Consider the following 21,620-nt stretch of genomic DNA (forward strand, 5'->3'; position numbering starts at 1 on the left):
CTCCTACCCCAACCCTCAAATGTCGTCTCACTGCGAAAATAAAGTTGTCAAGCCAGCATGTAAGTTATCGAATGCTCTTTCACGGATGAGGCAAAGCTTTATTTGGGCGCTGTCGCCGTCGAGTGGAAGGAAATTTTGTTGTTGGAAGTACTATGTCCGGATAGAACGGGATCGCGTAGAAAGCTGGGCGCTTTCTTCTAGCACATTGCAGAGCGGGCGAGGACGAGGACGAAGAGACAGCAAAGGCGAGTCGGCTGTGCCGTGAGTGCGACAGTTGGCGGAATGGTCGGAATAGCGATGAAAGTACTGTAATTGAATTATGGAATCGATTGAGCGGATCAGGGAAGTTGGTAGGAGCGATGAGTGTTGTTTCTCCAAGGGATCTGCTGGGGGGAACCTTACTCAGCCAGAGCCTTACTCAGCGGCTTTTGGGCGAGGGGACAACGGAACGCGATCGACGAAAAGATATCGGCCGCTTGATATTTCCTCGAGCGTCTGTGGCTCTGGAATTATATTTTTGGAATACAATGGGGACCAACGTTCGGCTCTTTTCGATGGGCGAGTGAATTTCTTACACAAAGCAGAATCCTCAGATCAGAGGGGAACGTTTCTACGCAGCGTTGAGGGGACGATTACTTTTCAGATGGGCCGCCGAGATGTGGCTCAGTAGTAAGCAAGCATCCTAGAGATGACCTCAATACGGGCGTGGTTGATTGATAATGTCCAATTACAGCAGCCGGAAGTTACATGAAACCTTGGGAGTGCATTCGATGGAATCGCTGCCATTTCAGCCGTTCTTCCTCCCCTCGCTGGGCTGCCATCCAACGCCGAGTGCCTTTCGGGAAGTTCGACCTACTGTACTTGGCCTCCTGATAAATATATAGGGGTCGCTTTGCACGAGAGGGGCCTTCCACGTAGACATCAATATTACAATCATGGCCGCATACCAGAATGGGTCTGCCGAGAAGTCATCGTATTCTTCATCTCGTTACGGGCGTCTAAAGTCCGAAGCCGCCGCGGCGGGGGAGAAGTGAAGAGAAGGCCACGGTCTGCGGTCTTTGCTCGCTGTCCCTCATGCCAAGAGGACTAGGTACTGTATGTCAAGGTCGCTTGCTCGGTCGGACATCGAACAATCATCGCCATCCGAACTGCGGTTTTGCTTTTTCTCCTCCCACTCCCAACCCAGAGACATGAGGGCACCCAGCATTGGTGACTTCGTTCCCATGTGTGGTGCTGAGCAAGCAGTGCGCAGGCCTCGCCGGGAGCAATCTCAAACCGCAGAACATATCTCGCGAAATATGACCAAACGCCTATAAAACAAGGAGTCAGGGGTCATGCCGTGCCACACACCGCCCGCCTCAGCCTTGCCTACGGTACGGAAGTGGAACTAAGGTTATGCTGGTTCATAATTTATTCAAATAATGCATTTCTCGCTTCTTTCCAATGAGATAACGTGACTCGGAACACGTCAAATCCACGTCGTCCCACGTCCAACGCGTAGGGAGCCGTGTACGGAGCATCTGATAGCTCACTTTCCCGAATCATGTTCACCACTTGATGCGCATCCTATTCGGGGACCATGGCTGCCAATAATAAACCCAATAAATCCATTCTGGAATTCTTCAAACCGAAACCAGCCCAACCTGTCTCGAAGCCTTCAAATGCGGCACCAGCGCGGCCAACATTTCAAAGTTCCTCAGCTTCCAGGACATCCCCCGCCCCTCATGTGTCAACAACCGTAGCACCGACAATGAGAGCCTCAAATTCACCCAAACCAACAGTTCAAGCGCCTCAAATGGCTCGGACACCATCAGACGATCGGAGTCACACTTTGAGCCTGTCTCCAGCACCAAGCACTGATCTGTCAGAACCGCCCTTTTCCCCCCGAAAAGAGGATATGCCTTCCAAATCCCAGTCGAGCGCGGAAAAAAGCTCTGACCGCGTCATCGAAAATTCGGACGACAACGACGATGACTCAAGCAGTGAGATAGAGGATTTGAGAGTATTGCTGGCCGCAAGAAGTTCTGAGAGAGCCAGACAAGCCAGCAATGACAAGACACCCTCAACCCCGGCTGCCTCGAGACAGCAGAAAAGTTTCAATTTTCACTCTTCGCCGTTGGCCGTACTACCAAAGTACAAAATCGACATGAAGTCGCTTGTCAGTTTTGCACAAGACGATGAAGCAGCTGAAGAGAGCTCAAAGAAAGTCAAGGAAATGCTTGCAGCTCGAAGAGAGGATGGAGATGATGTCCCCATATTCCATGATGAGAAGATGGCAAAGTCTAAGCTTGACCATGATGCCTTGCTGGACTCCGTCGTTGCAGACAATGAAGATGGTGGTGCTCATAAAGTCAAACGTGCTTTAATGAGAACCGAAGCTACGGCCACAGAAACTCGGTGGTACTTCTTCGATACACACTCTGTACCCCTGAAGACGACACAAGATTCTTTTCCAGTGTCTAAAGTCCCAAAGAGTTGGAAAGCTGAGCTTGGCGAGCCAAGAATGAGGCAACATACCTTCCTGTCTGGGTTTGCTGAAGATATGGTTGGATTTGGCAAGAAGTTACCAGATGAGCTCTTCCTTTGGATGCTGGATGAAATATGCTACGAATCCAGCGATCCCCTGCGAAGTGCCTACATCAATATTCTAAGAGCATCATCAGAACAAGTGGGACGTCTTGTTGACCCTTTAATGATTCAGACTCTGTTCGTCAACCTCGGAGCTGCATCTGGTGCAACAATAGTCACCGAGAAGATCAGACTTGTCAATAAACTCCCTGCTCCATATGCACATCGGAATTGGGCAAATCTACTCTCAGTCATCAAGCTTCTTGGCCGGCTTGCCAAATATCTGACCTCGGCAGCAAAGATGTGTACCATATGCATGCTACTACGAATGAGCATGGATAAACTTGTGGCCGAGAACATCGACATCTTAGATGCAGTCCAAGAGACCACCAACCGACTTTGTCTAAGCATCACCCATGAAACAGAATGGACAACATGCGTAAGTTCCTCATTTTCCTCTCATCATTAAATGCTGACAACTCTACCAGTGTGCTCAAATATGTACTATTCTATTCGGTGCTGTCGAAGAATCAACCCTCCGCCTCCAAATGGTCGAAGTAATCTCATCAATCCACCCACGCACCCACGACCTCCGCAGAAGACTAGCCATGTGCTTCTACTTCAACGACGCCACATATGCCAAATCCCACTCTCACACCCTCATGGACATGGAATCATTCATCAACCGCCTGCACAGCCCTGACTTCGACACAAGTCCCCAAACAGACTACCGAGAATTGACTGCCCTAATCCTACTCCTGGACATAGCACTCGACGACGGCCGTTCTACGAAGTTAGACCTGACGGATGCGGCTGTGGAGAAGAAATTCAATGAGGATGTCGATGCCTTGCGTGTTGGTATCAAGGAAATTTTCAATAGCATTGGCCATCCTGGAACTGCGTTCATTTCGAGGATTGAAGCTAAAGAAGCGTTGGAGTTGGTTAGTCAGAGGATCACGGATACAGTTAGGACCAAACGCAAGCCTAGACACACGTGGTTTGACCAAGACGTGGGCAAGAAAGATGAGGACTTGCAGTCTGAGAAGAAGGGCATGGCTGATTTCGTGTCGAGGATGAAGGGTATAGGTAATGGCACTAATGGCTCAAAAGCGAAATAAATATATTCAGGAAGATACCCCAGACTTGTAGATGTAGACCAGTAATTATAGAAGTGAAGCTTCCAAATGAAGCTTATGGAAAAGTTCATTTTATCATACACTTTCTACAATCTCTAGTGAAACCGTCAAACAATGTGCAGCAAACCCATGCTCAGCAACCCAATGTCCTTTCATGCCACAAGCTCCCAATGCCCAATAGATGTCCCACTTAATCATAGAACTTTCGGTTCTCGTTCTTGCCGAAGAGGGTTGTTCGTACCGCTGGCAGAGCAGTGTCTTGCAACAGCTTCAATCTCTCCTCGAAAGTATTGTTGATATCAATCTTTCCACCACCCCCAACAATAGAGAGACCACCAGAACTATTCCAAATTAGCCTCTCCCCGACTCCAATACAAAGAACACAACTCACCTTCCCTCAGGCAGCGGATGCTCCTCATCAACACTCGCCTCAATATCCTTCTTCAGATTCTTCGTATACTCCTCACAAGCCTTCTTAATCGCCTTCTTCACGACCTCAAAATCCGCCTTCCTCGCACGAACCTGCACCTTCCCCTCATTCAAAGCATAAAAGCCCTCCAACGCCAGATTCTTCAGAATCCCCTCATACTTCGCCTTATCCTTCGTCGCCTCCCCCAGCTTCTTCTCCGCCGCCTCGAAGATGCCGTCCAGGAGCTCCTGGCGCGCGCTCAGCACCTTGAGCCGCGTCTTGTTGGAGACGGTAGAGCGAGTGATCTGCTGAGACATCTGGGCCTGCTTGAATTTCTTCTCGTAGGTGGTGTCGATGGATTGGGTTTCTTGGCGGACGAGCTTCGATTTCTCGATGTTGAATTCTTCGTCGGCTTTGAGTTCGATTTCGCGGCCCTTTTCCATGGCTTCTTGCTTGATGAAGGCGGTCATTTTCTTGAGCTCTTGTCCGACCTGTCATGGTTGGTGAGGTTAGCAATTGAATAACTGCTAGAAAGAGGGTAGAGAGAACATACTTGATCGTCGGACAAGGCGTGGGACTGAGACATCTTGGAGGTTGGTGTGGTGGCAGCTTGGAGGGAAGCTGGTTGCTGCTGAGCGAGGAGCTGTGATGTTGAGAGAGCTTGAGCTGCAGGCGATAAGAGAAGCTGCGATCTAAACCTTGAGGGAGATTAGCGAGTCCGTCACCTGACAGCTGTATTGAATCTTGGGTTGCACAGAGAGATCAAGAGATGATTACTTGTATTACAAATGGAGAAGATGTATTGAAGTTTCTGCTGCAGGGTTCGAACCACATGCATCTATTTTAAAGTTCTTCTGGGTGAGTTTCCATCCAGTCTAATGAACATGCCTTCAAGCGGCTGCACCCAAGCGAGACGCAGGTCATTCGACCTGACCGCGAGGTCCTGAATGACCCAAGTCCTGCTGAACATTCAACTCACCTCTCACAAAACCCTCAGCCATATCTCCACAATCCGGCAATCCTCAGCTCGCAGTTACACCACCGATTTCCTCCAAATGAAGGCTTGCGACATTGTGACAGCGTGATGGGGAACCTTGGCGACTTGTCGCCAGAAGGAAGCGTAGCAGTAAAAATCCCTTCCTTGTACCTCGCATTTCAAGACATAAATAACCTGTTCTTAGATCGGCATCCTCGTCGGGCTGATATCTACGAGTGTCCAAAGTCTAGGCCTTACTCTACAACGAAAGTCCCATCTCCTAGAAGACGAGAAGGAAGACTACGATGTACGACGACCACCCTACAGACGGCGGCGATGGCAGCTTGGAATGGGAATGTTCATCATATCAAACTTGGTCGGGAGCACAATTCAGATAACGACATTACCTCTGCCCGTTCTTTCGACACTACAAGCATCAGGATTGGTCTTTAATTCCATATGCGCCACCGTCATTCTTGGGGAGCCTTTCACAAGGTGGTCTTTAGGAGGAACAGTTCTGGTTTCAAGTGGAGCGGTATTGATTGCAATTTTTGGAGCAATCCCAGAGCCGGCACATACTCTGGATCAGCTGCTGATTCTACTTGGTCGAAAGACGTTTGTGGTGTGGATGGTACTACAATTCCTCTTGGTGGTAGCTATCATCGCAATAGCAGGATTCCTCTCTCGAATTCCAAGCATATCCTCAAGTCCTCGAATACGACTCTTTCGAGGCCTAGCATACGGCTGTATCAGTGGCATATTATCAGCACATTCCCTACTTGTCGCCAAATCGGCAGTCGAGCTCATTGTCCGTACAATAGTTGACCGAGTCAACCAATTCAATCACTGGCAATCATGGGTGATTGTCCTCTCCTTAATCGTTCTCGCCCTCACACAACTCTATTACCTACACCGAGGCCTCAAATTGGTCTCTACCTCCGTCCTCTACCCTCTCGTCTTCTGCATCTACAACATAATAGCCATTCTCGATGGTCTCATCTACTTTAAGCAAACTGACCGCCTCTCACCTCTCGCCGGCGGACTCATTGCCCTCGGCACAGTCATCCTCCTTTCTGGGGTCTTAGCCCTTTCCTGGCGCCTCTCCGACGAACAAACACAACCAGCAGTTGCACAAAGTGCATTGGCCCCGGGTCTCGGCTTAGTGGAGGACACCGACAATGACGAGTATTCTGACTCGCTAGGCGCAGACGAAGAAGCAGCCATGGGAGCCGAGCATCAAGCTCTACTGAACGGGGAGCCAATGACTCCCAAAACGAAAATGGACACTGTCCTTGGAGCAACTCGCAATGTCCGAAAATCAGTCCGCTTAACAGAAGCAGACGAAATATGGGGCGAGCTCGAAGACGATGATACGAAATCCCCTTCTCCCTCCCGACCCCCTCGAAGCAGTTCCAACAGCCTCCCAGCTCCCGCCATAAGACCAGGAGACAGCGAAGGCGACATCCCAGATGAGACCACAGCGTTATTAAGACGAGATACCCTGGGAAGAAGGAAACGGCGACGCTCAACAGGATTTCCAGGCTTCACAGCCCGTCCTGTAAGAAGAAGAACAACACACTCCCAAGACGCCACAGGCGGCTTCTGGAAAATGAGATGGTGGAAAGATCGGAAAGGAAGCGGGAAAGGACCTCCCAACTCTCCGGGACCAAATCCTTCCAACAATGGTGGAGAGGGGCCTTCGACCTTATAGTTATACAAGAGGAGCATGTGTGTGTGTTATAGATAGACCTGTACTCTCATATCCGCCACGAGAACCGAATTTGCTGGCTCGGGCGTAGAACCATTCGTCTTCCTTTTGTTTGTTCGTTCGTTCGCATGGCGTTCTGGGTGGATGGAGGGCAGGCAGGGAGGATGGAGTTGTGATGTATGTATGAATGCTATCTACCTAGGATATGATGGATGGCCGTCGACTTGAGACTTTGAGAGGGTTGTGTGTGTGTATAAATGAATGAACCCTTAGTCTCACGTACATACTTTCTGTTCACATGATATCCAGTCCCCTGAGCAAGTTAACAAAGGCTTTCATCCCATCTTTCCTCGCTCTCAGCCCTATGTGCACACCTCTCTATCCATCATCAATCTAAAACTCACCCCTCCTCCTACCCTCCCTCACTTTAGTTACACAAGCAAACAAACAAACAAACAAACAAACAAACATCTAATCCCTCATCCAATCCACGGTCCACCTTTACCTTCATCCCATACCTCTCTCAATTCACGAACCCCAGCACCAAACAAACATTCACCCCTATCTCGGCAAAGAAAAACGTTGCCCCTTTTAACGACTACGCGCCGTCTCACCGCATAACAAAATAAAGTAAAAGCTGTACTGCAAGTGCCGCAATCCTACACCTACCTATCTGGATAGGGGAAGGGAAGGAAAGGGATAAGCTACATACATCCTGCAGGTGCGTGGCATGCACAGGCACAGGCACTATTACTATTCACACCGTGGTCAGAGAAATCCTTGATTTTTGAACGTCCAGTCCTAAGGGCTCGCGTGAATGGAGAAAGAAAGGATGAATTTACATGGAGGAAATATGAAAAAGAGAAGATTCCATGACATGAACCAATAGATGAGAATAATCACAGCAAGGCGTCACGCATCAAGACAAAGAGCAAAGAAAGGTAATTTAGTGATAGATCACCGCATTCACCTCGCCATATAGAGATGGCCAAGGGCCTATTTTACTGTACAGAGAGAGAGTAACACTGAACAACCCGCAACCATCCATCCCAACCGAGAGCAAGAGAACCCCTGACCACAGCATGATAGACTTGCTAGAGGTAGAGTTGAGCAAGAGCAAAGAACCCCCAGAAGACAATGTGAGAGCGACAGTTTGAACCCCTGTCACTAAATCACATGGTTACCCACCCCGTCGACGCTCAAATCACCCCCGCATGATCCCAGTCAAATAATCTCTCCCCAGAGAGATCAAAGAGAGGAAGATTATTCCATTATTCGCATTTAGGTTTCGCATTTTTGTAAAGAAGAGCAGAAAAAGGACGACGTTCTGTGCAAGGAAAGGAAACCCAGATGAATCGACACCAAACACCAATCGAACAAGTAACGTTTTGAGGTTCGAGACCCGCAAGACACGAATGGTATTATTGTGTCGGGTATCAGTGTTAAAGACTAGCTCGGCCCTCTTCCGTATACTAGGGATGCAGGATGTCAACTTATGCTTGATGCGAATGTTGTTGAGGAATACCCGCTTGAGGTGGCATTGGGTAACCGCCGGTTCCTTGTTGTTGCGCAACATAGTTTTGGTACGCCATGGCTTGTCTTTGTTGCTCCAGAGTCGGTGGCATATATCCTCCATGCATGTTTTGTGGTTGTTGAGGCATACGATTTTGTTGTGGGAGATGTTGCGGGGTAGGCTCCTCGGGCGAGTCTGCGGTGTTTTGATCGTCGACACCGTTCTCGCCATTCGAAGGAGGCTCTGGAGCATTAAGACAGGCCTAGCACAAGTTAGCGAATGTTCTTGTAAACAACGTAGATTCTCCACCATACCTGAATCAAGTTCTTACCCTCTGCCTTGGTGACAAGAGGTTGGAGTTTCGGTGTTGTGAAGGTATAGACCAGACCAGTCTCAGAGACAACGAGGAGAAGAACTTGTGTGCCAGTAAGGACTGAAAGCTCGTAGGCCTGGATGTAAACAATCAGTAGGGGTTCATTAATCAAAACGCGACAGTATTCACGCGCCGACGCGTGCGAAAACAGGATTGAAACGTACCTTCTTCATGATACCAGCCTTGCGCTTGGAGAAGGTGATATGTCGACGCGACTTGTCAGTGATGAACTTGATCTCGATCTTTCGGCGCTCGCGACCGGGCTTGTCATCATCATCATCGTCGTCGTCGGCCGTCGAGGGACGTTGGCGCTTGACACCGCGACTTTCAATTGAGTTGCCATTTCCGACAGCATGCTCATCAAGGGCAGAAGGCGAACCTTGGTCGTGTTGGTCGGTGATATCGGCCATGGTGATAAGGTCTTGTAAGGTATGACGAAAATGACTCTTTTGAGATACGTGCCGATGGCCTTACTGCTTATGGGGGGTGGAGGCTGTTGTCCTGCTTTGTCGCAGATACCTGGTCGCGAAAGACTGGATCGAGGATGGCGTGAAGGGAGGAACCGAGTAAATTCAGCCAACTGTTTGGATGTCGGCTGGATTGGACTGGAGGCGTTTGGCGACCGGTTAAGATAGGAAGATGTTCCTGGAAACCTGAATAACAAACAGTGGAATTAATGATTGATCAGGCAAGGTGAGGGCTGCGGTGCGGGTGCGGGATGACAGAAAGAAGAATAGATTGAGAAGCACAGGCGAATAACTGCAAGGAAAGATGAGCGGAGGCTGGGGCAGAGCAAAGCTTGGGCTGGGCTTGGACTTTTGGGGGGGGAGTTCGGCGGTGGACAGCGGTGGTGCGGTGCAGTGCGACTTGACTTCTTGAGGGCTGAGAGGGCTGCTGGAGAACTGTGGAGTGGGACTTGGCTTGGGTCGACCAGAGAGACAGAATGTGCGGTTGCGGACCTGTCTGCGGCCGAAGATTTGAAGGGCACAGGGATTGTTCGGAATTCTTCGCGGTGGTTGGCTCGATGTGTCTGCGATTTGATGACTGCACTTGCGCTCCGTTTTGATGTGACTGGATGGCCGAGAGTACCGAACCGGTCTTGTAGAGAAGTGGGCTGAAGGTAGTGGGTGCCTCTGCTGCTGGTGTTGCGATGCTGCGCCGAAGCTGTTGTGGTTCCTGTGGATAGAGATGTGGTACTGCAATTGCTTGCTCTGCCCTTCGCACGCTGCTGCTTTGGTGATCGTGCACCTTGTTTCTGCTGGGGTCGATGGTGGAGGAACGGAAGACCCCTCGGTACGCGGTGCTGGGTCTCTCTGCTGTGCTGTTTTGAGGCAGAAGGCAGAAGAAGGCTGGTGCGAGAGATGCAACCAACGGTAATGCGCTGAGTAGATTGAGGGCGCACGCGAGACCGAGCCCACGACCTCGACCTCGACATCGGACGAAGCCTCAATTAATAGCATCAACCACCCCCAGGGGCAGGCAAAGATTAGATTGGGAACGGGCTTGTGTGACTTCCCAATATACCCTCAATTAATCTGGACGAGGGGCTGCACTTGCGATACTGCACTTCGACCGAAGCAACTGCTTGCGATCGCGACTCGAACAAACCACAGCCGCACATGCGATTGTTTTGTTCGAAGTCGTCTCCCGATATCTCATCTGGCTCTCCTCGCCCCGAGCGGTAGAGGGGTCGCACACCATCCCGGTCAGGGGAGGTGATCGCCATAATGATACTCGATGAAGGAGACCTGCCCCATAAAGGGTTTGGGTCATTCAATGGTTGCTGCTGCCACAATTGTTTGTGCGCAAAGGCGACGGCAGTGTCGTGGTGCTGGAGGGGAAAGAAAGGTGCCAGTGCGACCGACGGACGGAGGTATGGGAGATCGCAAAGCAAAAGAACGACGACGTACGAACGTACCTGTCTTGTTTGCCGTCGGTCGTATGGGCGCACGCTGGGCTGGCACGTTAATTACTTTTCGGTCAAAATCGAATACTGGATCAGGATCTCGACCTCGAATCGAATTGCTTGTGCTGCTTTGCTGTCGCCGTGCAGGGATGAATTGGTTGCTCTCGGGTCTGTCTCGACGCGTTTCAATGCAAAAATCCAAAGGGCACCAGAAGAGGTTAATGGATTTCTGTTTCGAGAGGAAGTCGCCTTTTAAGAACCCTTCAGGGCAAGCTCGGATGGGGGGCGCTAAAATGAGTAAGCGTAAGGAACAACGATACGCCGATACCGGCACGTGATAATGGCTGCAGATAGACCAGGATGCGGTGGAGAGTGGGGCTGCGGCGGCCGCGAGTGCCGGAGTATTTAATACTTCTGGACAGAGGTGTCGAGGTCCAAGTTGAAAAAGATTGAGCGAATTCCAGTTCAGAAGCTTGAAACTAAATCCGATCTGATAAGTGAGTCTGATAGGTGAGCTATTTATGCTTGCCCTTCTCGATGTTTTCGTCTTGGCTTGTTCAGTCGAGTGAATAATGGAATGAAGGCCTGGTAGGGCTGTGTTCCTGGTAAGGCGTTTTGTGGGTGTGGGAAGATTCGGTGAACGGACTCTAACACTGTAAGAGACCGGGGCTTTCTTGTCGGCGCTATGAGATGCTCACCGACACGTCCAACAAAGCATATGTTTGATAAGCAAAGTCAAAGATATTGTGGGCTGGGACTGATAGTGATAGTGATAGTGAGTACTGGTCCATAGACTATGTAGACAATTAATGGGATAGGCAGAGTCTATGTTTCTCAAGTGAAGTAGCCATACGGATTCGGCAATTTTGACCCTCTCCACGCCCAATATTCACTTCGGCACTGGCCAAGGAATGAATTAGATCTCGGATTGAATATAATTAACTTCCCCGTATCTGTCCCGCTACACCCTGAAATCTTGTATCCGCAGAATCTTCAACAATAGCTTGGATCAGGTAAGTGAACTTGCTCGCTTCTTCTTCCTCCACACCGTAGTGAAAGCTTAATCTGGTTACCTTGAACGCCTTGCTCAAATCCTCGACAGAGCCATGACCATGCGATTCTCACCGCAATTCGAGGAATATTTATGCAAATCAATTTTTCCGTTGTCTATTTCTACCAGAATTCCCTTCAATCTTCCTCTTTTCGAGAGTACAATGGCCTGCAGTGTAACAAACAATGTCTACCGTTCCATTCTCCCTCCCGTTTCCTCAAATTTCCCGCCCCTTTCTAGACGAAGCCTCCCGAAACTTTAAGCAGCCACGCTGGTTTTGACACCTATATTACCCATATTAAGAGTAGTTCATCTCGAGTTGTTTCATTAATCTAAAACTCATTTGTCTACATTGTCGTCACTGTGCATTCTACTACACCGGCACCATTCACAACATCAATGCTCAGGTGCAAGTTCAATCCGAACCGGATCACGTGCCACGAAACATCTCACGTCTCTCTGTCTTCGTGCGTACCTCGTCGCCACAACGGCTTCCTGAACGACTTTTAGGAACACATCGAACCATTTCCACAATTCATAAGGCGAGCCTGCAACAGCCTTTGCCACGCCAAACGTATGCGACGTCCTTCGAATCGAGTGGTCCACGCAACCCCAGCGAAGATCACGTCCTCAATTAACCGAGAGCCCTAAATTTATCTTCCTCCTTTCCCATCCACCCATCCTCCTCTCCATCACGACGACATCTCGTGGTGTATTTCATCGGCGCCTCCTCCAAATGGGCCCAGGTAGCCGGCACTTCCTTCAGGACGGCCCTGAAACTGCGTACCTGATTGGCCCGTGCCTTTCGCTGTCGCGAGATTTTTGCCTCAGAGTGCGTGGATGAGGCAGGACCTGACACGCCTGCCGTCGCGGATCTCCCAATCCTTACAGATCTCAACGTCCGTAACGATGGGCCCATCGCCGCTGCACGGTCCCGGCCTCACAATGCAAGTGTTTCCTTATACTTTCTCTTTCTGCGTACCGTCTGTCCCTATTGTTTCTCGTTAGTCTTCAATTCAATTCGATTCTCTGTTGCGCCTTCCTCGAGTAAGGTTTGTTCTTCACTTAAGCGCTTTTCCCGGTCGAGGTTCTTTTTCGACGACACTCTCTTTCGCACGCCTGTTTTTTTGGGGAGGTTATTTGACGCCGGTCGTCGTTGAAAAAGGGTTACAGAACGAATACCAAGGAACGAGAAGTTAAGCCGCAGTCAAGATGAGGGACAACATTCTTATGACATATGTCCTCGTGGATTTGCTGTTCGTGGCCGCTGGAGGACTCCTCATCATCTTCGCCCTGGTCACCAAGTCAGAGATCAATGGTACACCTAACATCGACGATGTCGCCCACAACATCTTCTTTAGCATGTGCCCGTTGAACGGTTGGTTCTCCCTATTGTCAGGAAGGAATGGCGTGAAGTGCTGACAAAATACAGCTGCCATCGGAAACGCAGTCATGATCTTCTTCACTTTCTTAATGACCGTCCCAGCAATCGTTATGCCAATGACCAGAGGCTGGCTGAAGTTCGGAGGCTACATGACCGTCATCTGCGCCATCTTCACCATGGTCATTGGCCTCGACATCTGGTTCGAGACTCTCAAGGCTCGAAAGAACCTCGGGAACATCTGGAACACCCTACCCGCATCAACACAGAGTCTGCTGCAAACAAAGGTCCGCCGCCCCATTGTCCACCTGTTGTCTGAATCATTGCTGATGAATTGAAATAGTTCGATTGCTGCGGCTACGCCAACTCCACCTCCCCTCTTTTCGTCACCGATACGACCTGCCCGAATCCCCAAGCCGCTGCTGCTCAAGTCGGTTGCGTAGGCCCCTTCTCGAAAGAAGCGAACAGCTTCCTCGACATCATCTTCACGGGAGCATTCGGTATTGTCGGTATCGACGTTGCGTTGATCCTAGCTACCGCTATGCTGCTCAAGGACCGCAAGGAGAAGGAGAGATACCGTCACATTGATGAGAAGTCTGGTGCCGGTGCGTTTTAGAGGGGTAATGAAGGGTTTAGAGTTGTTTAGAGGGTTGAGAGGGGGGTTCGTTCAGTTCTGTATCTATTCAACATTGTGTAAGCGTTGCCTGCCGCCTTCTTTTCTAGCTAGGTCTAGTATAGAGTATAAACTGTTATGAACATCTTTAGTGCTTGAGTGTGTCTGTTGCTGTATCGTGTTTTGGGAGGAAATTGTTTGGTGTCCTGTCATCATCTCATATATTTGGGGCTCAGCCTTCAACCCATCTGATACTCGACAACTTGAATAATTCTACACAATAGAGCTGGGGTTGATTGTTGAGAGGTGTTTGTGTATAGTGAGTAATGGAGTGAGTTGTGCTGTGCTGTAGTAGAGATACGGAAGGGAAAGGGGAGAGCAGAATTCCGCTATTGTGCTCGAATGAACTGGTCCATTGCATTTTGTGCTGCCAGCGTATGTGAGAATATACTAGTTTATTCCTCGATGGAGAATTGGACAATTTATCCTTGTAAGTATCAAATAGATGATCGCGTTTATTTGCCTCGCAGATCGAAATGTGTACAGTAATACATTCGTTCTGCTACTGACAGCTCTATCATACAGGTTCTAGAGGTGTAGCAGACTCTTGGAAGCAATTCGGGTGTAGTGAATGAAAATCTCAGGAGTTGCAGCTGGGTAGCCTTCCTACCTAGCCTCTTGTATAGCTTGACGCACGAGGGAGAGAATAATAGGTTTGGGATTGAAATTCAGCCTTGATAACTTGCAATGCCAATTCGTTAAGAATTCACATATGCAAGAAATTGAAGTATGACATATGATTAACGGAGCAAATGCTGGCCATTGGTGATCATTGATCATCGTGCTCGGAGATTTTGCAATTCTTTCACAGTCATGTTGGTGTTCAAGTCAATCTTACAAAGATAAGAGGAGGCCCCACTTATATCGAGGCTGCAGTGTTCCGGATCGTGTTCAAGTCCAGCCTGAGAGTTGCTTAAACCTTGGCCTGAAAACAAGGACGGAGGCTAGGCATCAGCTACAGTACCGAAGTTTGTCGTTTCTACCGCCAAAACATTCTTCCATTGCATAAACGAGAGCGATTCCTTTCTCAAGTCACCACCTCGGTCCTTCTTCTTTGCACGCGTTCCTTATTGTTGAAAAGATGTGTATTCAGAATGGAATTTCTAGTAACGCCGCTTACAGGGTCGATTGATGCATGGAAAGCTCCATGCAGATCGGAATGCCCTATGCGCTTAGCTGTCGATGGGGGCCAATAGCTACCTGAACGCCCCGTTTCTGCAGCCTCGTCGAGCTCAAGGTGAGCTCAGGCGCCTTCCCTCTTCTTCATCGTGTTATCTATTCTCCAGTCTGTCTCCTTGTTCAAGCTCATGACCGAACATTTCGACACGTATTCAACAGCTTGCTACTACTTGAAAATAGCTCGAAGGAGCAGGATTTCTCCAAAGGCTGTTACTGGGCCTCATGCGCCAACGGCATTGACCGAGTATACGAGCCTGCCAATCTGGGCCAATCTCGACGGGTCGTACAGAGATGCAGAGTTACGGGGATGCCAGGGGGAGTAATGGACGTTTGGAGGACCTTAAAGTGGACAATTTCGATACGCAAGTTCAAGATGCTTCTGACAAGGCTTTCGAGCTGTCGCAGAGGGCTTCGGGATTCCTACGACGAGAGAAGATCCGTGCTCGTCTCGGTGAAGCTGTGTACAACAAAGGATGTCCTCAAGCAGAGCAATTCATAATTCCGCAAGATCTGCATGAAATATGGAGGCCGCAGATACTGAGAAACTTTCTAGGTGTCTTGGGCTACAGTGGAGAAGAAAACCTGGTTCAAACCGTACTGGATCATTTGATAAAGACAATCTCGATACTGGTATACATCAGATGGGAAGAGTGGTCAAGGTTCGAGTCTATATTTTTCCCTAACGGTTGGGGAAAGCCTGTCCGCGAAGACAGAACGGATGCAAGGATACCTTACCCCGATATTATCCTCGAGGAAGATCAGTTTTTAGGGAGTGGAGACGCTGCTGCGTCGGACTTTTTCAATCATCAGAACGTGTACATTCCCAAGATCATCGAACAGGGAAAGAGGATTCTCATTCCAAAGACTACTCCTCTCCCATTCATCAAGAAACAACAAGAGAAGATAGCAGTGGGAGGGTATGGAGTTGTGACCAAGGAGGTCATTGCAAAACATCACTTCCGCCCGAAATCAAAGTTTGGCTCTGATCCGATAAAGGTGAGTGAACACTTCTCCTTCAACTGCTTCGATATTAAACTTATATATAGCGGGAATTTGCCGTAGCTTGCAAAAAGTTTCAAACCAGGGGAGATTTCAGAGCAGAAGCCAAGAACCTAGACAATCTAGCTTCAGCCCTCTCTAAACATGAACGGCTTGTCAAACACATTGCATTCATCACTATCGGAGATGTACATGATCCAGGGGCCACTAAAGAATTCAATATTCTTCTTCCAATGGCTGACACTGATCTCAAAAGGTTGTTATACCTGGAACAGTACAGTCCACAATGTAGTGACGTTGTCGAACTTGTCAAAGAAGCATCTAAAGTCTTCGATGCTCTTGCCTGGCTACATCAAGGTCAAATGGTGGAGGATAAGATGCAGGTCTTCTGTCACATGGACTTGAAACCTGCTAACATTCTCGTCTACGAAATTGGAGAATACAAGTTTCCCGCAGGTTGTTGGATGATCTCGGATTTTGGCATATCATCAATGACAGAACGCCACCAGAATACCCAGTTTCTCAATACATTTGAGAAATCTCCTGCAGGGACTCTGGCATCAATCCTCGGGGCAGATTCCGTCTTGACCAGTAGGAAGCGAGAGCCTGGAATTTATTCAGCCCCAGAGGCCCACAAACTTAATGGCAAGATCGGTCCTGCGAGCGACGTCTGGTCTCTTGGTTGTATCCTCTTTCAGGTGCTTCTCAGGGGTGTCGGCGGAAGTGAGGGTATTGCAGACTTGGTAAAGTATGACGAGAAGAGGCGTTCCAAGGAGCATGACCATTTTTGCCAACACACAGATGGCGAGGCACACCTCCATCCTGCTATAGAAAGGTGGCTTGAGAGCACTCACCTTCCAGGTCACATTGCAATACAGGACCAGAAGATGATCATGGAATGCAAGAATGTTATCAAACAGGCTCTGATCGTCGATCCAGACAAAAGAGCGACAGCGGCAAACCTCCGAGACAGACTGTTGCTTATTTGCGAACGGGAAGAAATCTCTAACGAGAGCGTGGCTGGGTCTCCTATCACTTCAAAACCCCCTTTCCCCATGGAGACGTCAAGTGCGATGCCATTACCAGATCGGACGACCACCAACTTCCAACCTACTCAGCCCAATCCATTGGAAGAGACAAAAGACCTTCGTCTACAGCAGCCCGAATCAAGCGCTCAACCTTCTCAGGTAGCTGCGGCAGCGTTTACACTGCCACCTAAAAGCTTCTCTCCAGCACCAACAGCAGCTCCACCAACTCCCCCGGACGACCATCATATTGCCCACGATCTTGATACCACAGATAAGCTGAAGCATGACACCACAGGGAACAATCCATCCACCCAACCAGAGAATGATATTCCACGAAAACAGGCAAAGCTTCAGCCTCTAATTCCAGACCGAGTGTCATCTCATACAAGAGAGACAGCGCTCCCAGTGTCAAAAGAATCTACTCCGGCAGTCATCGAGCCTCCACCTACCTTTCCCAGAGAAAGTGTACGATCAGTTGATATTGGTCCTTTTGAGACTAGACATCGAAGCTCGTATCCTACATCCAACTCAACGGTTCAAGCTAAGCCGGCTGACTTGGAACAAGGACGCTCAGTATCGGTATCTCGAGGTCGTCCATCGTCCGCCCAAAATCTGACAATACCTCCGTCTGCTTCTCCAGTTGAAGAATTGCAGCTCGTACAAAGCACAGGCACACTACCGGGCAAGTCATCTAACGGACAGATGAAAGACAGTGCATCCAAGAAACCTCGCAAGTTGTCCCCGTTGGGTCTTGCCATGATGAGATTTACAGGGGCCACAGAGAAGAATCGCAGTCTCTCTCTTCCATCACTGAACACTTCCGCAAGTCAAGAGGATAAGAATATGGCGTTTCAAACACAAGAACCTTCTTTTACACCTCATCATCGACCCACAAATAAATCGACTTTATCAGACTCATTGGTGCTGTCCTCCCAGAACTCCAGGCCTTACGTCCCGCCTTACGCCGAGTCCTTAAACTCTTCACAAGATGCAGCAAATGACGACAAGGATGCATCATATGACCGAGATACTTCTCTGTGTGGCCCCAATGTACCATCCACGTTTCCAGTCCAAGGCGAAGATGGTCGAGCTAGCACAAGCGCAGAAAGAACTTCGCAACCGGAACAGGCTCCTCTTCCCGTGACGAATTGGACACAGATTAGTAACAAGCAGCAGTCGGCTAGGAGCCGATCATACAACCGAGACCCTTCTCGACGTGGCCTTAGTGTACCATCAGTCGAAGACAAAGATGGTCAAGCCAGCACAAGCTCAGAAGCAACATCTGGACCGCAACAAAAACCGCTTGATATGACGCATTGGCACGAGCTTCATATCACGCAGCAGTTAGCTAGAAGCCGCTCTGGTCATTCTGTTCCATCTGTGCACGTGGGCGAAACAAATCCTCATAACTTCTTGAACATATCGAGAAGCACGAGAATGACCCTAGTCTCGTCTACGGCCGCTATGATTGCATTCGTTGCCCCAAGCCGCGTCGATATAGCTACCCTATATGAACCGAATTGTCAGAGCTATATTGCAGCTCCCAGTGATGTGGCTTGGGAGACAGGAAGATTGGCTGGCAATTATTTGGCTGTCCGAGGGTACTGTCGACCATCAAAAGATTGGGTATGCACTTTCACCAATACCGTTCTTCATTTGCTGATGTCTTGCAGATCCTTCATTTGTACCAGTTGAAGCTGTCTGCTTCAAGTGAGCCCCCTTATATTCAACCAGTACTTAATTACTTCAAGAAGGAGCATGGCAGGCTCCCACCTTACGAAAAGTTTGATGTGTCCCGAGACGGGCAACTTCTCCTAGGTGGGCTCGGCAAAATTTATCTTGCAAACAAACTGTAAGAGCGCGCTGTGTCCTATCCACTAGTCTACTGCTAATATGACGTGAAGTCATGAGGAACCATTTGAGCTCGAGCCAAACTTAGAGGATAAGTTCAACCTTCAACGAGTCTGGTTCAGTACAAGCGGGACAATTGCTTTCGCTTGGTCTTCTGGGCCGAAGAATAGGCACCGTGTGAATTGGTGGCAAGTAAATGACATCCAACGTTATGGTCGTTTGAAATATCAGGACGTAAGTATGAATCATACGCGGCCTTGAATACAAACTTACAAATTCACGTAGTCTGACGGTACGGTGACGGCATCCACGATCAAAGTCATTCATTTTCCCAAAAAGCCTCTTTGTCTTCTATGGCAGGATCATCATATTCACCTACTCCAGGACCCAGAAAAGCCACCCGCTTTTCAGATACCTCCATTACCACTGGCCAATCTTCAGGCAGTCGTCGTGACTCCCGATGAACACCACGTTGTCTTCATTAGATCATCAAACACAACTATTTTCAGAAAACCAGTCTCTAAGATATGCTTTTGTCGTATCAAGAAAATCGGAGATTTCTTCTACCTCGACGATTGGAGCAATCCAGAGTCATTGACGCATCACATCAAACAACATGAAAAGTGCGATGTAGTGATTGAAGAGTACGAAGGTTCGAAGAACACTATCAAAGTCTTGATTGCTCAGTGCGATGGTACATTTGAGGTTTCAAAGATCAATCTACAAAGTTGAGCAGGCACTCATGTATCCTCCGATTCTCCACCAACGGACGCTTGTCTCCGACGATCTACCCTCTTTTGCTTTTGTCTTCTGCGTGCGACGAACATCCATGATCCAACAGTAACGAATGTTAATGGAATTGTGATAAGGAGAAATACCCAGAATTGTCTGGACACTTTAAATCCAGAACCCGGAGATGTTTGAAATGTGAAGAGATTCATTCCTAAGAGAGACTTGGTACATTCCGTCAGTTTCATCTTCTTCGGATTAGAGGTAAGCACGTACTGTTACGAAGGAAGCTGGCAGGTATATTAACGTGACAACAGTGACCACACGCACCGTTGCAGAGTCATCCACTGTGTCTTTGGTCAGGCTGAAGATGTTTCGATTGATCGACAAAGCGGTAGATTGGCCTCTCAGATTGAGAGCTACTGCCAACTATGATGAAACTGTCAGTCAGACGAGGATCTTTCATTCTCTGGACATTCCGCTTACCAAGCCTACAGTCTCCTGTATTTTCTTTTCAAGGAGCGCTACAGTTGCTAGATGTCCTTCGGCATGAGCTTCATATGTTTTAAGCTCATCCAGAATCTTGACGGAATGACGTTCGGTATATAATGTCTTTCTGCGTAATGTTTCATAAAGCGTTTTCAACGCGGTAACAGTCCCAATGGTAGAACGTAAACGGGGAGTTATTGGCGAGATCTTCATCAGCAGTGCGTGCAGACGTTGCATGATTTCTGTACCTTTCGTATGGTCTCCAGTGACAGAGAAGTCGTAGGATATAGCAATAGCAGCCTGCATTAATGTTAACGAATTTTGCTTGAGAGTTGTCTTCATTGGCCAAACTTGCCATCAACTCAACTTCTCCATTCAGGTATTTGAGATACCAGCGCCAATCATCAAAGTAGGAAGATAGAATCAAGATGTGTGTCATCTCCCATTCATCCAAAGAGCCGCTCCTTCCTTCCCACTCCAACGCACAGTCCTGCAGACGTGTGTGAACGGTTGAATCTGGTCTTGGATGAAGAAGGATCCAGATATTGCCAGATCCATTGGGCACATGACGATGATAGACACCTGTTTGTCTGATAGCCCATGTGCTACTGCTCTTACCAACAATCTCTTCTGCATAGCTGAACCGATACTGTATTTCTAGATTGATGTTCAAAACATTTCCGGACAATGGCATGATTTGAGACTTACCATAGGAGCCATCAGGAAAATTCTTGATGCTCAAGTTCCCCGGCCCTGCTTCCGACTCATTCTTTCTGGTGGCAAACGAGAACAGCAGATCAAGGAATTGTGAACCAACATTATGATGATTGAGTATGGAATATACACCAGCTTCTGTGATTTTAAGAGGTCGAATGGAGTTTATTGCAGCAATGGATCTTGTTTGGTCAGCAGGTCTCGCTTGTTCCTTCATGGGTTGTACAATCTCACATGAATCTTGTGTGAAAATCATTTCTCTCTGAAAGATACTCATCGAGATCCGAACAATTGCTCACTGTTCTACGACGAGTGTGCATCCCATGCTCATCAGGGCAACCTAGTCGTTGGTCAGCAAAGCCCTGGTAGCTCCTTCCAGATTGAGAAAAGTTTTTATTGTACTCAAGATATTCAACACATCGACTTGCATTTTCTCTTCTGCCGCAAACAACCCTTTCTTCTCCACCTGCAAACGCCTCGATCTACCCTCGACATTGTTCGTGAACAAGCTGTCGCCTTTCACGTAGTCGGCCCAAGTGTCGAAGATCGTGGCAGCGCTGTCGCGGTGCAACAAGCTCTTCTCATCCGCGATGTCCATTCTCACGGGGTAAACTTACGATAGAAGCAGCAATACAACATCTACAAATGCATCTTTGACCTTATCTAGCACTTCCTTTTCGCCTCAATGTGGCTCTGCTACCATACTCGGCCGATCCTCAAAGACAACACACACACAGCGGTCTGGACAGGCGTCACCTGATTTTACATGTCTTCCAATTGTTCGTGGCTTTTGCATAGCCTTCACACCAGATGCAAGTGCATCGGGGGTAAGGCCAAATTCGATTATCGCAACGCTATCCTATGGAATGAGAACTTCAATAGCCGTCTGCAATGCACTCCTCTCAGCCATCGCTGCGGCACAGCGCCTGCATGTTCT

General features: G+C 48.7%; 9 protein-coding genes across 9 annotated transcripts; 5 read left to right on the forward strand and 4 right to left on the reverse strand.

Moving 5' to 3' along the window:
• Positions 1-1,579: 1,579 nt before the first annotated feature.
• On the forward strand, positions 1,580-3,686 carry LY89DRAFT_635843 (uncharacterized protein; the record flags this gene model as incomplete). Its single annotated transcript, XM_018211461.1, has 3 exons — positions 1,580-1,728; positions 1,825-3,007; positions 3,057-3,686. 3 exons carry the CDS (start codon positions 1,580-1,582, stop codon positions 3,684-3,686), a joined length of 1,962 nt encoding a protein of 653 aa, XP_018077889.1.
• Positions 3,664-4,956, reverse strand: LY89DRAFT_777267 (vacuolar ATP synthase subunit E). The gene is made up of 4 exons (XM_018222130.1): positions 4,891-4,956; positions 4,667-4,811; positions 4,096-4,604; positions 3,664-4,045 (listed from the first exon to the last, which is right to left on the reverse strand). The coding sequence occupies exons 2-4, from the start codon at positions 4,697-4,699 to the stop codon at positions 3,895-3,897; spliced, it is 693 nt and encodes a 230-aa protein (XP_018077890.1). The 5' UTR covers positions 4,700-4,811; positions 4,891-4,956; the 3' UTR covers positions 3,664-3,894.
• Positions 4,957-5,085: 129 nt separating this feature from the next.
• On the forward strand, positions 5,086-7,130 carry LY89DRAFT_635850 (uncharacterized protein). The gene is made up of 2 exons (XM_018211462.1): positions 5,086-5,239; positions 5,295-7,130. Exons 1-2 carry the CDS (start codon positions 5,198-5,200, stop codon positions 6,798-6,800), a joined length of 1,548 nt encoding a protein of 515 aa, XP_018077891.1. The 5' UTR covers positions 5,086-5,197; the 3' UTR covers positions 6,801-7,130.
• A 1,160-nt stretch (positions 7,131-8,290) lies between these two features.
• On the reverse strand, positions 8,291-9,093 carry LY89DRAFT_728274 (SRF-type transcription factor; the record flags this gene model as incomplete). Its single annotated transcript, XM_018219252.1, has 3 exons — positions 8,291-8,572; positions 8,625-8,759; positions 8,848-9,093. 3 exons carry the CDS (start codon positions 9,091-9,093, stop codon positions 8,291-8,293), a joined length of 663 nt encoding a protein of 220 aa, XP_018077892.1.
• A 108-nt stretch (positions 9,094-9,201) lies between these two features.
• On the reverse strand, positions 9,202-10,282 carry LY89DRAFT_185143 (uncharacterized protein). The gene has a single exon (XM_018205655.1). The coding sequence runs from the start codon at positions 10,141-10,143 to the stop codon at positions 9,310-9,312; it is 834 nt and encodes a 277-aa protein (XP_018077893.1). The 5' UTR covers positions 10,144-10,282; the 3' UTR covers positions 9,202-9,309.
• On the forward strand, positions 10,283-11,256 carry LY89DRAFT_185285 (uncharacterized protein). The gene is made up of 2 exons (XM_018205656.1): positions 10,283-11,194; positions 11,252-11,256. Exon 1 carries the CDS (start codon positions 10,421-10,423, stop codon positions 10,925-10,927), a length of 507 nt encoding a protein of 168 aa, XP_018077894.1. The 5' UTR covers positions 10,283-10,420; the 3' UTR covers positions 10,928-11,194; positions 11,252-11,256.
• A 1,596-nt stretch (positions 11,257-12,852) lies between these two features.
• LY89DRAFT_728275 (uncharacterized protein) lies at positions 12,853-13,637 on the forward strand (the record flags this gene model as incomplete). Its single annotated transcript, XM_018219253.1, has 3 exons — positions 12,853-13,018; positions 13,073-13,308; positions 13,365-13,637. 3 exons carry the CDS (start codon positions 12,853-12,855, stop codon positions 13,635-13,637), a joined length of 675 nt encoding a protein of 224 aa, XP_018077895.1.
• A 1,297-nt stretch (positions 13,638-14,934) lies between these two features.
• LY89DRAFT_185494 (kinase-like protein) lies at positions 14,935-17,658 on the forward strand. Its single transcript, XM_018205658.1, has 3 exons — positions 14,935-15,869; positions 15,920-17,412; positions 17,466-17,658. The coding sequence occupies exons 1-3, from the start codon at positions 15,165-15,167 to the stop codon at positions 17,542-17,544; spliced, it is 2,277 nt and encodes a 758-aa protein (XP_018077896.1). The 5' UTR covers positions 14,935-15,164; the 3' UTR covers positions 17,545-17,658.
• A 1,378-nt stretch (positions 17,659-19,036) lies between these two features.
• On the reverse strand, positions 19,037-21,313 carry LY89DRAFT_185482 (uncharacterized protein). Its single transcript, XM_018205657.1, has 7 exons — positions 21,112-21,313; positions 20,918-21,023; positions 20,678-20,865; positions 20,325-20,626; positions 19,967-20,269; positions 19,757-19,909; positions 19,037-19,704 (listed from the first exon to the last, which is right to left on the reverse strand). Exons 1-7 carry the CDS (start codon positions 21,176-21,178, stop codon positions 19,492-19,494), a joined length of 1,332 nt encoding a protein of 443 aa, XP_018077897.1. The 5' UTR covers positions 21,179-21,313; the 3' UTR covers positions 19,037-19,491.
• Between the last annotated feature and the right edge of the window lie 307 nt (positions 21,314-21,620).

Source organism: Mollisia scopiformis (genome assembly GCF_001500285.1).
Source record: "Mollisia scopiformis unplaced genomic scaffold LY89scaffold_2, whole genome shotgun sequence".
Classification (NCBI taxonomy): domain Eukaryota; kingdom Fungi; phylum Ascomycota; class Leotiomycetes; order Helotiales; family Mollisiaceae; genus Mollisia; species Mollisia scopiformis.